This window comes from Dendropsophus ebraccatus, chromosome 3, assembly GCF_027789765.1.
Source record: "Dendropsophus ebraccatus isolate aDenEbr1 chromosome 3, aDenEbr1.pat, whole genome shotgun sequence".
Classification (NCBI taxonomy): domain Eukaryota; kingdom Metazoa; phylum Chordata; class Amphibia; order Anura; family Hylidae; genus Dendropsophus; species Dendropsophus ebraccatus.
In genome coordinates this window covers 60,882,718-60,899,822 of record NC_091456.1, presented here as the reverse complement: position 1 = coordinate 60,899,822, position 17,105 = coordinate 60,882,718, and the positions used below count along the sequence as shown (strand labels likewise).

Genomic DNA, 17,105 nt, shown 5'->3' with positions numbered 1-17,105 from the left:
TATACAGTATCCTCAGGAGTGCACAGTGCTCCTATACTATATACAGTATCCTCAGGAGTGCACAGTGCTCCTATATACAGTATCCTCAGGAGTGCACAGTGCTCCTATACTATATACAGTGTCCTCAGGAGTGCACAGTGCTCCTATACTATATACTGTGCACTCCTGAGGATACTGTATATAGTATAGGGGCACTGTGCACTCCTGAGGATACTGTATATAGTATAGGAGCACTGTGCACTCCTGAGGACACTGTATATAGTATAGGAGCACTGTGCACTCCTGAGGATACTGTATATAGTATAGGAGCACTGTGCACTCCTGAGGATACTGTATATAGGAGCACTGTGCACTCCTGAGGATACTGTATATAGGAGCACTGTGCACTCCTGAGGATACTGTATATAGTATAGGAGCGCTGTGCACTCCTGAGGACACTGTATATAGTATAGGAGCACTGTGCACTCCTGAGGATACTGTATATAGGAGCACTGTGCACTCCTGAGGATACTGTATATAGGAGCACTGTGCACTCCTGAGGATACTGTATATAGGAGCACTGTGCACTCCTGAGGATACTGTATATAGTATAGGAGCACTGTGCACTCCTGAGGATACTGTATATAGTATAGGGGCACTGTGCACTCCTGAGGACACTGTATATAGTATAGGAGCACTGTGCACTCCTGAGGATACTGTATATAGGAGCACTGTGCACTCCTGAGGATACTGTATATAGTATAGGAGCACTGTGCACTCCTGAGGATACTGTATATAGTATAGGAGCACTGTGCACTCCTGAGGACACTGTATATAGTATAGGAGCACTGTGCACTCCTGAGGATACTGTATATAGGAGCACTGTGCACTCCTGAGGATACTGTATATAGGAGCACTGTGCACTCCTGAGGATACTGTATATAGTATAGGGGCACTGTGCACTCCTGAGGATACTGTATATAGTATAGGAGCACTGTGCACTCCTGAGGATACTGTATATAGTATAGGAGCACTGTGCACTCCTGAGGATACTGTATATAGGAGCACTGTGCACTCCTGAGGATACTGTATATAGTATAGGAGCAGTGTGCACTCCTGAGGACACTGTATATAGTATAGGAGCACTGTGCACTCCTGAGGATACTGTATATAGGAGCACTGTGCACTCCTGAGGATACTGTATATAGTATAGGAGCAGTGTGCACTCCTGAGGACACTGTATATAGTATAGGAGCACTGTGCACTCCTGAGGATACTGTATATAGTATAGGAGCACTGTGCACTCCTGAGGATACTGTATATAGTATAGGAGCACTGTGCACTCCTGAGGACACTGTATATAGTATAGGAGCACTGTGCACTCCTGAGGACACTGTATATAGTATAGGAGCACTGTGCACTCCTGAGGATACTGTATATAGTATAGGAGCACTGTGCACTCCTGAGGATACTGTATATAGGAGCGCTGTGCACTCCTGAGGATACTGTATATAGTATAGGAGCAGTGTGCACTCCTGAGGACACTGTATATAGTATAGGAGCACTGTGCACTCCTGAGGACACTGTATATAGTATAGGAGCACTGTGCACTCCTGAGGATACTGTATATAGGAGCACTGTGCACTCCTGAGGACACTGTATATAGTATAGGAGCACTGTGCACTCCTGAGGATACTGTATATAGGAGCACTGTGCACTCCTGAGGATACTGTATATAGCATAGGAGCACTGTCTGTGGGTACAGGATGTGTATCCCTATAGGAGATGTCTGTGGTTCCCTGCCTAGCATGGTATGTGCCATCTCTGCTCCCTCACATGCTGAGTAGCTGGTTACACTTGTGCCTGTGGTCTGTAGGTCTGGAAGTTGTCAGCTGCAGCATGGGCTTCTTCCCTCCCTGTAATCTTTGTCTTTGTCAGATCACTCCCCACCTTCCCCCATCCCGCCCCCACATCCTCAGCCCATCCTAGAGGCTCTGACTGCAGCCCTCTGGAGTAGGTGGCCTCAGTGGTACCTGCAGTTCAGCCAGAGAGAATATGCTGCTACTCTGCCTGCCTATACTGCTGCTGTGTGTGACAGGTAAGTGCTGGGCACTGCAGGAACAAAGTTTAGGAAGGAGATAAACTATGTGACATGAGGGTGCATGTAATCCAACAGCAGTGATGTGAACTAAGGATGTGCAGCTGCCACATGGAGATGTTGGTGTCAGGGGGGAGCAGGACAGTGCTGCTACTGAGGACATGTCATTGCTGTCCAGTGTCAGCTGCTGGGGGACAAGAGGTCCTGTTGTGTCTGCCTGGAACCAGATCCACATCAGGAGCATGCCATATACCCAAATAGAGAGATGTATATGGAAATGGTCAATATTCACACAGATCTGTCTATTATTTGTCTGTTTACCTATCTATTATCTATATTGTTTTAATAGCAATCAATTTGTCTTTGTCTAGATTATCTGTTTCTCTATATTTATCTATGTTTTTTTCTCTATCTAATCTATCTATCTATCTATCTATCTATCTATCTATCTATCTATCTATCTATCTATCTATCTTGACTGCTCTGTTTATCTGATATCTGTCACATATCCATCATCTTGTTACACATTATCCCCACAGCAAGTGCCCTCTCAGTCAATCACTGGCTGAGGTCAGTCACAGTGATTGGCTGAGCAGGAATTTGCGGCAGGGAGAATCCGTCACAGGAAGAGAGAACTAGCGGGCGGTAGGATCTGTGGGAGGGGGGGGATCAGGGCAGGTGAGTATGGTACAACATTAAGTCATATCTATCTATCTAGGAATATAAGCAGCACTGGTTGGAGATTATTTAAAGTTCGGGTGCCAGCTGGATGTTTCCTGACCACGGACCACTCTGGATAATTTCAGTGATTCTGACAGCACTCCCAGAGATGAAATCAAACATGCAATTTATTCCAACATCCAAAATAACATGGTGCAGCACAGCCAACAGTAAAAAACGTTGTTTCAACCGTCTCACATGGTAATTTTCGAGCTTGACAACGTTATTTTTTTGCTGTTTTCTGTACTGCACCATTTTATTTTGGATTATTATTTTGCATTGTGTTATAGTCATAGGGCCAATAACAGAGCAATACATCAGACATTGCTCCCACACTGTATTACACCAATGTTACTGTAGACCTGGAGACATTTAGTTACACTATGTTATGGATTAAGAGGCGCCAAGGAAAATACAATGTGGTGCTGCTAGCCCCGCCAAGCTCTGGAACTAGATGCTTGCTTGTGGTTTTCAATGCCCTATAAAAGATTCATATGAAAGTTATGTAATAATTGATTATAATGCATTGCTGCTGCTTAATTATTGTACTTGCTTTAATTGCAGTTTTCATTGATATCTCTAACAAGTAATTTGGTTGTCAATTAAAATGATTTCTTTCAAATCAAAAGGTTTCAGAAAGTTATATAGATTTGTAATTTTCGTCTATTTTAAAATCGCAAGTCTTCCCATACTTATCAGCTCTCTGCTGCCACCTCTGTCCGAGACAGGAACTGTCCAAAGCAGCAGCAAATCCCCATAGAAAACCTCTCCTGCTCTGGACAGTTCCTGTCTCGGACAGAGATGTCAGCAGAGAGCACTGTGTCAGACTGGAAAGAAAATACCACTTCCTGCAGGACATACAGCAGATTATAAATATGGAAATATTTGAGATTTGTAAATAGAAGTAAAATTACGAATCTATATAACTTTCTGAAACCAGTTGATTTGAAGTAAAAACATTTTCGCTGGATAACCCCTTTAAGTGCCGCTCAAGCACCTTCCAGCAGGTCAGAACAGGTAGTAGAGACTTAGCTCAACGACTGATGTTTCTCTCATAGATTGCCAACTAATGGGCAGAGGATTTTTCTGATGTAGTTTACTCACAGAATTAGTTAAACATTCCACATGTAAGAACAGAACTGTGAAAATCCATATTCAAAGTAGTGGTGTGATAAAGGAGTTTTCCTATCTCCTAGATAGGGCATAACAAGCTGTTTGGTGGGAGCCCATCCATCCCTGTGGACAGGAGATAACTTGAGATGGGAATATACCCTAAATAAAGCCCATGCAGTATATAAGTAAGAGTTATGCTGGGTGAGTTGTATGTTTTTTAATGACACGGCTTAATGTAACCTATAATGTGGGATGGAAAGGAATAAAATGCAACTTCACCGGTACTTTTTGGATTGAACTTTTATTCTGTTGGTCAGTGCGAATACACTGATCTAACCCTGTTATTTTTTTTTTTTTATCCATGTTTCTGTATGAGGGCTTGTTTTTTGTAGGGTGTGCTGTAGTTTTTATTGATACCATTTTGGGGTAGATACAACTTTTTTTTTTTAACAGAGTGTATTAGGGGTAATAGGATAGGAGACCTGGAGAGGGAGCCCTTGTATAATGGAGGGAAACCCCATTCCCTGTTTAACCCCTCAGATCCCATGGTCGATATTGAGTGTGGCATCTGAAGGATAAAATGGCCAGATAAAAGTTAGCTTCAATCCTGACCGCTGCATGCAGGTGTCAGCTGTATAACATAGAGAAGTGAAAAATGAAGAGTCAGCACTGGAGCCCATCCACTATCTGGAGTGCCACCTGCAATACCAGTCGAGAGGAATACTCTTGGTTACAACATAGATAGAGACCCCAATCTTCCAAGCTGTGTTCTTTATTATCTCCACCAACATGTGCAACTTTTTGGCTACATTGGCTTCATCAGGCTGTATAACATAGCAGGAACTCTGCATATGGAAGCAATCCTAATCCCTATCGTATATATGCTGTATGTGGATGGCAGATGGCACCAGGGGGTTAAATAGTTGCCAAACAGTATATTATTCATACTTTGAGTGGAGAACAGTTTGCCTACTCCTGGAATAGCCTGTAAGGACATTTTGTAAGTACAGTGTGCATCTATTGGCCAGCCTAGTTACATAGTGCAGCAATTCCAGGATTTATTCATAACTTCTGCTCTGTTCACATTTAAAGTGTTAGTGTCATCTTTAGCGGGCGGCAGGATTCGCTTTCAAAATCCTGCCTCTACGCTCCCGATGCAGGTGTGCGCCAGAGAGGGATTTCTTTCTGCAGCACCGTCGTATACAATGCAATCAACTGGTCAGCCGATGATTGTTTCATCAGCTGATCGTTGTCTTTATTACGCAGAGCGATAATCTGCCAAATTGCCCATTTGCGTACTCGCCCCCTTAGCTTTCTTTCCTGCCCACTGCTGTCATTACTACTGCACAGTAACTATTGCACAATAAACACAGAACTGGACAGATTTTGCATCACATCACCCCAGTATGTATTCCATACTAGCTGATGATGTAGCAGAGCTGGTGAGCGCATGTTGTAGCTATGTGCTGCATAACGGGCATCTATTTACCAGGAGGTGGGGGGGCATTTTTTTGTGCAACTTAGGCCATGCCTCTTTTAGCATAAACTGCCCCATTTTCATACCTAGTGTAAAAATCTAAAATGCATAATAAATGTGGAGAAAAGTCCAGAGTGAAACTTTTTTAGCCAGAATTATGGAGAAGACACAATAGCAAATGTTGACTAATGCTTTTATGCTCAGATTTTTATAGTGAATAAGCCATTCACATTGCACAATAATTTTGCTGATTCAGCTTGCAGGCACATGCATCTGTGGCCCCCTGAACCCATTTAGTGCTCAATACATCTCTCCGCATTTGTTTCCCTTTACATGAAACTCTAATTATAATGTAAGCTTATTTCTAGTGATGAGCAAACATCAGAAAAGTGTCAGATGGTCAGGTTCGGCCACACGGCCAAACCTGAACACTTTTCTGATGTTCGCTCATCACTACTGATTTCTAAATAGCTGGTATGCTGTCCCCTTTAAGAACCCACAACAGTTGTACTAAAGGCATGGAATTTACAGTAAGCGGATAACACAGTTGGTGCAATATACAACAGGTGTCGTCATTACAAGTCATATATGTATCAGCGTGATTCTGTGCGGTTGTGGCTTTAATCTATTGACTCAACTAATCCAAGGCACAATGATAGCTCACATTAATGCAAGCTCACATTACACACAGTAGCTTTTTATTACATGGAATGATATGGGTGGGTGGTATCACACTATTTAATAAGTCTTAGATAACCAAATATGAACGACTGTGAGCCATTAGAAGAATATGAAAATCTTTCATTGCTTGTGTGCAAGAATAGTGGCAACAGCTGCAACAAAACTGTTCAAGGAATTGTTTTTACATTAAGGCTCTGTACCCACAATCTGACCCCCCTAAACCATTTGTACCTTCGGATAGCTGCTTTTAATCCAAGATCTGTCCTGGGGTCCATTCGGCAGGTAATGCAGTTGTTGTCCTAAAATACAACTTTTAAACTTGCAGCCCTGTGCCAAACGGGAGTATCTGTGCCCTAACTTTACACCACCCCTCCGTCCCTCCTCTCCACCCTCTTCATCATTAGGAATGCTCCAGGCAGATTGTCTCCTATTTGTCAACTGTGTGAATACAGAACATAGGCTGGATCGTTAAGCACCTGTGCAATGTTCAGCAAGGAGAAAATGTTCCAGTGGCATTCCTAATGATGAAGAGGGTGGGGAGGAGGGACTGAGGGGTGGTGCAAAGTTAGGGCACAGATACTCCCGTTTGGCACAGGCTGCAAGTTTACAGTTGTTTTTTAGGACAATAACTACATTACCTGCCGAACGGACCCCAGGACAGATCTTGGATTAAAAGCAGCTATCCAAAGGTACAAGTGGTTTGGGGGGGTCAGATTGTGGGTACAGAGTTGCTTTAACTTGTGTGTAGTCGCTGTTAGAATAGAAACAACTTGTAATACTTGCTCTACTAGACATAATTTGGTGATTGGTGAATGATGTAATACATGGTTGGGATAGTCCACCAGCATATTAGCCGCTCTGCCTCAGGCAGGCTCTACAAGCAGAGTGCCGATCTAGGCAATCTCATGCTTTTTATAGTCCCCTAGAGGGATTTAAAGTAAGAAAAAAATATTTTAAAATGCATTGTGATATATCACACATAAATGAGTGTAAAATTATCAATAACTCTCTTCTACACCAATGTGGTACCATTTAAAACAACAGGTCATTGTGCAAAAAAAGATTCCCCAGCCACATGATGAAAAAATAAAAAAGATATAAGGGTCAGAATAGGACAATTTTAATACATGAAAACTATGTATTTTTACAATGAACAACAGCCACTGTTTATTGCCAGCATGGAATTACAGTGTTTTATAGAACAATGGGCCTAGTGTATACATGCGGTATACACTACAGTAGGAGTACAGGAAAGTATGGATCCCAGCCGTACTTTACATTGTGGTCTATGGCTAATTGGAGTGTGGGCACACCCTTATGTGCCCGCATTCCAATTCAAATGAAGTGTTCATTCGGCTGATACTGCAGTATCAGCTGGATGAACATCTCACACCATTGGGCTGTTTTCAAACAATGTGTGAACATGGCCTTATTTCACAAAAATGGAACACTGACAGGATACATGAAAACGGAGCACAGCTATGTTAGATTCCATTTATGTTGCTTAAAAATGGAACAGCTAAAGGGGACTGTGGCGGAGAGAATAAAGCCAGTGTGAACCTAGCCTTATTCTGTACAGTGTGTGCACTGATAAACAATTTCCCATTCACTTAAATGGAGCACATTTTAACATTAGAAATACGGCCATATATTTACCTCAAAATTACAACCATAACTTTGTAATAGTTTACTGTGTGTGAACATAGTCTTACAAGGCAAAGAGGGAAAGAATGAAAATAGGCTGCATGCACAAAGCTAAAATAGGTTGTGTCATTAAGGGGTTAAAGTTGCACACTATACTAATCAATGTTATGAAAAATCATGACAAGGTTTGGAATACGGTCTGCTTTCTTATTTTGTAGGATGAAACAGCTTATAAAGCATAGAACATTTACTCCATTATTTAACAGGTCTGGAATTCATGGAAATGATGCATCAACCACCAGATGAATATGTCTGTTTTTTTTTAGAACAGTATAATCCCGGGATTTCACAGTTTGTCTTTTTTTTTTTTTTTTTTTTTTTACTTTTTTGGCAAAGGTTTAAAGTTATCTCCATTCACCACTGTCATCATATTTTACTTAATCTTGTAACATAAGACCATTTCTTAGAAGATTGACAAATCTGAAGTGACAGTTAACCACTCCCTGAAACTACTAGAAATCAATGACTTGCAAACTGTTTATCTAGTTATTTCTTCCGGACAGTAAATGGTAATTTGTTAAAAAAAAAAAAAAAAAAAAAAAAAAAAAAGAGCTGATACTCACCTGTTTAATCTTCACAGTATCCCTCCTCCCTGCTTGCTTTACTCATCTCCATGAAGTGATTATGTACCCATATACCCATATGGGCAATTTTTGGCCTTAGTGGCATACAGCACAACCACCTAGGCCATTAATTAGCCGCAGGTATACATTACCGCTGCAGAGAAGAGAAGTAAACAAATCAGGGCAGTGGTACTGGATTAAACAGGTAAGTATAGCTTCTCTTTTATCGAAATCCTAAACACTGGCAAACAGGGTAAAAGTAGTTTTATTAGAAATTATGTTTTCAGCCCTTGTTTATGTTATAAAAAAACAACCTGGAAATACTTCTAGTTTAATTTAGATATAAATCAGAGATGGTCCAAGTAGTGTAGATTTTAGAAGTTAGATCCACTCCTTAAAGGTCCCCATATTTGTCCCATTTCGGTATAAGGTGCATGGGGCTCTCCTGACTGACCATCAACAGATGGACAGAGGAGAGTAGTGATGGAAAATTACCAACAGAACCCCTTTGTTTTAGGAAAGATAAGCCGCAGCCAGAGCTGTGCTTTAACGAGAACACAGGAACACTTAACCATGTCAAATGTTCCTGTGTATGGGGAAGATGGGGCTTGACAGGAGAGAGAACTAATATATGAACAGATTTCTTTATGGATTGGATATATGGCATTTATATTTAATTTTGAACCCTATTCATACACATTTTAAGGGACATCTTTAAAGTACTCTGCAGAATTTACAACCATAATCTTGCTCAGTTTCAATACTCTTTGCTTTTTGATGTACTAGCTTTACACTATGAACGCACTTGGAAAAAAAGGAACTGGCACCTGGCTGTTTCCTGGTGCTGCAGCCTTTGGCAACACTGCAATTCACATCATTAAGCCATTCTGCTCTTTACACAGGGTAAATTCCAAATTGTTCAACTGCTGCAAAAACGTTTTTTTCCTTTTCTTTGGCAGGTGTTACTGAGGGAGCCACTGTCTCTGATGGATCCTGCACTTTTGAAAATAGTACATGTGCCTACAAATCTGCTTACGCATTCCTTCCATGGATTGTAAATACAGAAGGTAAAGTAATAAAGTAGACAATATCTCCTTTTATCTCTCCCATCATTTAGGGGTTGTTTCACAAACAAAATTTCTTTCCGTATGATATATTAGGACATATTGAGGTCTTAAAAGTTGTGGGTCACTCTTTTGGAATCCCTGTTTATGAACCAAAACGTATTGATAGACTCAGATGAAGTGCAAGGAATTCCCTATCAGGTCCTAATTATTATTATTTTTTTAAATAAAATTAATATGTGAAAAATAAAAAATAAATAACTATTTATTTATTTATTTTCCCACAAAAACGAATTTGGACCTGATTGGGGATTCTTTGTACTTCTAAAAATGATATAATGATGAAAAAAAATAAAATAAAATAAAAAAAAATATATATATATATATAATTTCATTTCCATCAGTGGAATTGAACCAAAGAAAACAAACTGTTGCTGGTCTCTAGACAGGTAATTGACCCTCTAGAGCACAGCTTCTACACAGGATAGGAGGTTCAACTGAATCTGATTGCAGATCAGTCCTCTGTTGACAGATACTGACTGACAGCATGATGGAGCAGGAGGTCAGGCAGCATTAATTATTCATAAGGAAGAGGAAGGAGGAAGGATTGGTCAGATCTAAAGTACGGCATAAAGTAAGACATAAATGCTGAGCCACAACTCCCCATTGATTCTTCACTACAGTAGAAGACCCAAAATTGTGCATAATCCACTGCATGGAACAAATTACCAAAAGGCACCATGCTCAGGGGACTGCCAACTACAGCACACTGTCAGTACCTCAGGTAGGGCCCAGGTGCTGACAGATTCCCTTTAAAACAGTGGGCTGGCTTGTGTGTATACCTATAGCATACAGATTTCTTTATATTATACAGTATGTATACACTTTAGGGCATATGTATCAACATATTTTGCATGAAAGTAGCTGTGTTTTTTTTTCTAATTCTGGATAACACCTTTAACTGGGTGTTCATGGCCTGGCAATAGATGGGTCATGTGATACAAGTGGATATTGTATGGATTTTCTAATTGCACTATAGCACTTTAGGTTCTTATAACCCTGTCCTATTGCTGCTGCTCTTTGTTTGTTGTTTTACAACTGTAATTTTTAAAAAATTTCCTTTAGGGTACAAACCCACACACCGTATACGCAGCAAATACGCAGCAGATTTGATTGGTGAAGATTTGATGCTGTGTTCAGTTATTTAGATCTAATCTGCTGCGTATTTGCTGCGTATTTGCTGCGTATCGCAGCAGTAAATACGTTGCATATACGGTGTGTGGATTTATACCCTCACGCAGCAAATACGTCAAGTGGGTTTGTACCCTTAATATGTTTTTATGGTTTAAATGTAATGAAGTTGTAATTTGTGGATTTATATGGTAGTTGAGTCTACCTTTATTGTAGGAATGGTCTATATATATATATATTTCAGCCAGATCACTGCTTTTAGCACAGAGTGGTGCTCGCTAGAGATGAGCAAACTTCCAGCATCCATCCATACCCAGGCATGTGCCATTTGATTACAGGTGGCAGAAAAAGTTGGATGGAGCCCGAGGGAGTCCTGGAAAACATGGATACAGCCTATGGCTATGTTCACACTACGTGAGAGACTGGCCGTTCCGTGACCCCGGCCGGGTCACGGAACGGCCGGTCTCTGCATGGATGATCTTTTGGCCACAGGGTTCTGATGCGGGTGCATCAGCGCGCGCCCGCATCAGATCCTGCCGCAGCACACAATGAAGCAAGCGGCCGGAGCCGCTCACTTCATTGTGTGAACTGACAGGGTTTCCTACGGCCGCAATTCATTGAATTGCGGCCACAGAAAACTGACATGTCAGTTATTTGCGGTGCCACACGGGATCCCGGCCGGAGCGTATACGATGTGCATACGATGTATTTACGCTTCAGCCGGGATCCCATAGAAGCAGAGGCAGTGTTCCACAACGTCAAAAGTACGGCCGTTGTTGCAGATGGCAACAACGGCCGTACTTTTACATAGTGTGAACATAGCCTATGGCTGTATCCATATTTTCCAGGGAGCTTTAGGGGTCATTCCCACATCTGTAGAATTCTGTCCATACACAGACGATGTTCTGCGGACTTGACCTGGGAGCTCCCAGAATCTTGATTAATTATGATGTTGGGAGCTCCTAAACAGTTTGAAAGTTTGCACTAGTTTACTGACACAGTCCCGCGGCTATGTCAGTACATTAGCCAAGTGTTTAAACAGCTTAGGAGCTCCTGACATCTTAATTAATCATGATGCTGGGAGCTCCCAGATCAAGTCCGCAGAACATCGTCCGTGTACGGACATAATTCTAAGGACGTGTAAATGACCCCTAAGGGTTGCATCCAACTTCTTCACCTATTGCTGATCAAATGTCGCATGCTTAGGTTCAGACTAACCAGAGCATGCTTGAGGTTCCCACATCTCTAGTGGTCTCTGACCTAGACAATAAGCTGTCAACAATGGGAGAGAAAGATCAGCTTATCATGGGGAGGAAAAACTGATAAATCAAGATATTCACAAAAAATTTTTACTTGATGAGCCCTGCAAGTGTAAGTATGTTAGTTGGGTTAGAAGTAGCCCTTTAGGAATATTACAAGATAGTTATTACTGTCCTAGTGCTATACTGATTTACACCAGTCAGGCACAAACAGCCATATTTATCACAGTGGCGCACATTTTTGTAGACATAATGGACAATTTTCTCTCCCTTATGCTACCTCCTGTCTGGCCTACTTTACCCTAATATTTGGTGCCAAGACATATGCCAATAATAAATACTTAAATAAATACTTTAATAAATTTTATAACTCTCAGCCAAGCTGCATTTTATAGACAATTCCAAAACTAAATAAATAATTTTAAAAAAAGGTCTAAAACTCCTCATGAACTTGTTTATCCCTATGTATGCCGGAATTCTGCTCTGTGTGCCCCACAACCCCCCTGGTATCTTAAAATAAAGACAAATGTTTCTTCATCTCTGTCCCGCTTGAAGTTACTGAACTGGTATTGGATAATTGCATTCAGGTTTGCTCGAATGAAGCAACAATTCTGTGTAACTAATCCCTTCTTGTGGTCTTGATTCTCCAACTGTTCATGAAATGGGGGATTCCCGATGTCACTAAAGTTTCCATTGCCAGTCATGAGCACACATTCACACATGAATCATTTTACAGTCTTTCTCGTGTTGTTTTTTTCTTAACCCTTTCATGACTCAGGCATTTTTAATTCATAGTGACCAGACAATGTTTATCTATATTAAATAATCTGATGAGCTATTGGTTTTTGCTATTCTGTACTACACATATGAAGTTTTTTCATGTTTTTATAAAAGTAGCCATTACTTTAGATTTATGACAGTTAACATGTTTAATATACACTGTTGAAGTTCAAGTTACGTGGAATATATCTGTTACATGGAATTATGGATGGATTGCGTGCCAAACTCTTTGGGTAGCTTCACACGTACCGGATCCACAACCAATTTCATGCTGCGAGTTTGCAGCGAAATCCACTGCGTATCTTGGTATAGTGAAGTTCTATGGGGTCCCATACACGCAGCGAAATTTTCATTACGGTGCGGATATGTGACCCGGCCCCTTTAACTGCCCGCAGCCCCCGGCCTGGAGCATACATTACCTGCTCGGCGCTGCGGCTGTGTGTGAGGCTCCCGGCTCCCCTCGCTCCCCATCAGCCAATCGGTGCACGGCAGAAGATCGATGATCGATGGGGCTCTGAACACCCAGACCCAGGCTAATCAAAACTTTTCACATGTCTCTATACCTGTCAAAAGGTTTTTTTTTTAAGTTAAAGGGATATGTTTTCCTTGCTCTAAGCCATACACTACTCTTCTGTGAAGAGCAGTCATTTCCACATAAAGTAAATATTATTTTACAGTAGTCTAATAAATCCGGTCTTAATCTTTTTCCACATTCCATTGCCCAGTGGGCACAGCATTTAGTGTAAATGGTAGGAAAATTTCCATATGAACTAGAAACAAAGAGCAGTTCATAACATTGAAAGTTGTAGAAAGTGCTGATGAAAAGTCAAAGTGCTGCTCAACCAAGCAATCTGAATGTAGTTGCTGTAAGTCATACTGTGGTGAGTGAGTGAGTGTGTGTGTGTGTGTGTGTGTAGATGTAGAAGGAGTCAGTGACTTAAAGGGGTACGCTGGAAAAAAAAAAAAAGCTGCAGAAGCATATAGCATTGCTTACCTGTCTTCTCCAGTTCTGAACCAGCCAAAAATCCATTAGTTCTGTATTGCTCAGTACTATAGGCCCCAGAATGCATTGATTTCCATTAGCTCTTCATCACAGTCCTCCTACCCTACCAACTCCCCTCTCATCATTCCTGCCAGTTTCCTACCTAAAACCGCTGCAGAACATCTCAATTCTCTGCAGACTACAGTAGCTCCTGGTACTGTCCCCCCTTGTCTTCTCAAGGAGATGGGATGTCAGTGGTGAAGCATGGAGAAGCACTATGAAACCAGCTCTATTACTGATAATACTGTATTAGTAAATTATATATCTTGGAGTAATAGTTTTATTTAAATACAATAATTTTCTGTTACCAGAATACCACTTTTATTCCACCACTGATTTCACGAAAAAAATACATTAAAACTAATTCAAACCTGATGGCTTGCTGATCTCCTTTGTTCTCTTTTCTTACACTGCAAATGTAAAAATATATCCCCTATATAAGCTTACCTGCTCCAGAACTGGCACCACCACGTGTATGGCCTACCTGTCATAGAACATAGGGGGGAATTTATAAAGACCAGTGTACCCAGTCTTAATTAAAGTCCCTGCCTCCATGCATCCCGTCTGATTTACTAAGAGCAGCGTGCCTCTTAGTAAAGGAACCAGCAGGTACAGAAATGCCTGCCCCGAAGCAGTTATAGATTTCTGCCATGATTTACGCCTTCTAGCAGCAGTAAATCCTAATAATTCAGTGCAGGAGGGGGCCATGCCTTCTCCCCACCTTGACACCCCCCTTCCCATTCGCCATCAGGTGAGCAGGGTGTTCAGCAGGGATAAGGCACAGATTTTTGTGCAAATGATACCCCTCCCCCATAGCCCTAAAATCTTACTGTGTAAAATTTAATCTGTATAATTGTAGTAATTTGCCCAAGAAATTAGTCATAGCCCACAGGAGCACTGCTGGCCAGTTATTAAAGGGGGGATATCCAGCGCTACAAAAACATGGCCTTTTTCCTCCAGAGACAGCCCCACTCTTGTCTTCAGCTCGGGTGGGATTTTGCTGCCCAGTTCTATTGAAGTGAATGGAGCTTAAAGCGCTACAAAAACATGGCCACTTTTCCCCCCTCTCTTGTCTCCAGTTCAGGTGCGGTTTGCAATTAAGCTCCATTTACTTCAATAGAGTTCCAAACCGCACCCAACCTGGAGACAAGAGAGGGGAAAAAGTGGCCAAGTTTTTGTAGCGCTGGATAACCTCTTTAATCGCAAACTGCACCTGAACTGGAGACAAGAGTCGTGTTGTCTCTGAAAGATAGTAGCCCTGTTTTTGTTGCACTGGATAACCCCTTTAAGCTGTAGGAGGCACCTGCACTTAGACTCAGTCCACATTACAAACACATAAGAGGAGATTTATCAAAGCTTTTGCAGAACAGTAGTGGAGCAGTTACCCATAATAATCAGATTGCTTCCTTCATGTTATAAAAGTTTTATAAAAGGTCTCTGAAAAATCAAAGCTGGAATTTGATTGCCTGCTATGGGCAATTGCTTCACTGTTCCTTAAAGTGTCACTGTCGTGAATTTTTTTTTTGCAGAAATCAATAGTCCAGGCGATTTTAAGAAACTTTGTAATTGGGTTTATTATCCGAAAAATGCATTTTTATCATGAAAAAGCAGTTTGAAGCTCTCCCCCCTGTCTTCATTGTTCTCCTATGGAGAGAGCTAAAGAAAAGACCAAAACAGGACAACAAAGAGTTAATCTACAAATCCCTCACGGGATATCTCCTGTGACAGTCACCAGTGACCTGTCTGAGCTCAGATTACAGCTGTCACCCAGCTCCGTGCCTGTAATCCTCTGTTATCTGCTTTCTGCTGCCGGCTAACTCCCTCCTTCCTCCTCCCCCCTCCCCTCTCCCTAGAGCAGACAGGGTACGTCTCCTGCAACAAGTCACAATTTTCAGATTTTTCAGAGTGGATGAAAAAGAGGAAGGAGGGGGGGACCTGGGAAAAGGCTTTTTACATGCAGATAATGGCAGATTTGGCTAATAAACCCAATTACAAAGTTTCTTAAAATCGCCTGGACTATTGATTTCTGCAAAAAAAGAAAAATACGACAGTGACTCTTTAAGGTTCTGCAAGGTTTCATAAAACTCCCCCATGATATTGTGGCTGAGGGTTTAAGGGGTATTCCACTGAAACATAACTTATTATGTTGCCGCAGAATTCCTCCTGCCTCAGTGTGTCATACCATCTCAACCATCTGCGCCAGAAAAATCACCAGCGCTGGGTAATAAATGTCCCCCAGAATCATATTGTTATGTTAAAGCATCACAAAATTATTGCGACACAAAGGGTTATCCAGGCTCAGAAAAACATGGCTGCTTTCTTTCAGAAACAGTACCACTCCAATTTGGCTGTGGTTTTGTAGCCCAGTTCCATTTAAATGAATAGAGTGGAATTGTAATACCACACATAACCTGGATAGAGGTTGGTGCTGTTTTTGCAAGATAATAGCTGTGCTTTCTCTAACTCTAGAAAACCCCTTTAAGTTGTAAAACTCTTAGGTTTCTTAGTTAGAGCGGTAGTACATACTGACTAAATAATGTGGTAACTTTTGTTATGATGCCATGATATCCTTAGCCATAATGTGTGCTATGCTCAATTAATGTAAAGACCATTAAAGGAGTATTCTGCTCAGAATTAACTTTTATTATGTTGCTGACAAGGCGGAGAACATCAACATCCTATTCTTACCTCTTAGCATTTCCAGTGTGTTCTCCTACGTCATCTTTGGGTCCTGGCTAAACAATCCCACCTCCACCTCCGAGACGGAGTCGTTTGTCAGTGACTGCTTGCTCAGCCTATCATTGACGAAGACAAGACAGCGCCGCGGCCTGGGATTAGCTGATTGGACTGTCAGATGACTCCGTCTCGGAAGTGGAGGTGGGGTCGTTCCACCAGGGAATGAAGATGATATAAGAGGACACCGGGGAGAGCAGAGAGGTAAGTATAGGCTGTTTGTTACTTTCTGCATCAGAGCAGCAACATATTAAAGCTATGTTCATACAAGCCGTTGTTTTCAAAATAACAGCCGTTATTTGCTGTTAAATGCATCCGTCCACTAAAAACTGCTGTTATTAGGATGGTGTGTGAACATAGTCTGAAAGTTAACTCTAAGCGGAATACCCCTTTAAAGGCAAGAATTAGATATTTCCCAGTAATATTTTTTCAATCATTGCTCTAAAGCTAAACTAATAAGATGACTTTTGTACCAGAGCCTTGCAGTTTAATTACCATCTGTTTTGTTGACGTCATCTTTTCTCTTACAGCTTCTTAAATTCCATATTGTTCCATTATCTGAACATGGTTTTGGCATATAAACTGACAGATTTACTACATAAAACAATCAGAAATTAAATATCATAGTCATAAATTATCTCATTTCTCTTGCTGCTGTCCACATGTCTATTAAAATAACTTTTAGTAAAGTAAAAACAACC

The 17,105-nt window shown here is 41.2% G+C and overlaps 1 protein-coding gene across 2 annotated transcripts in view; it reads left to right on the top strand.

The window, feature by feature from the left end:
• The first annotated feature begins 1,968 nt into the window (after nt 1-1,968).
• Nucleotides 1,969-17,105, top strand: part of MAMDC2 (MAM domain containing 2) — a 65,502-nt gene continuing 50,365 nt past the window's right edge. Inside the window, exons 1-2 of one of the 2 annotated variants that reach the window (XM_069961863.1) lie at nt 1,969-2,077; nt 9,295-9,402. In XM_069961863.1, coding sequence (XP_069817964.1) covers nt 2,035-2,077; nt 9,295-9,402 — 151 coding nt within the window. In that variant the 5' untranslated portion in view covers nt 1,969-2,034. The remainder of the gene's footprint in view (nt 2,078-9,294; nt 9,403-17,105) is intronic. The other variant, XM_069961862.1, reaches the window with a different exon arrangement.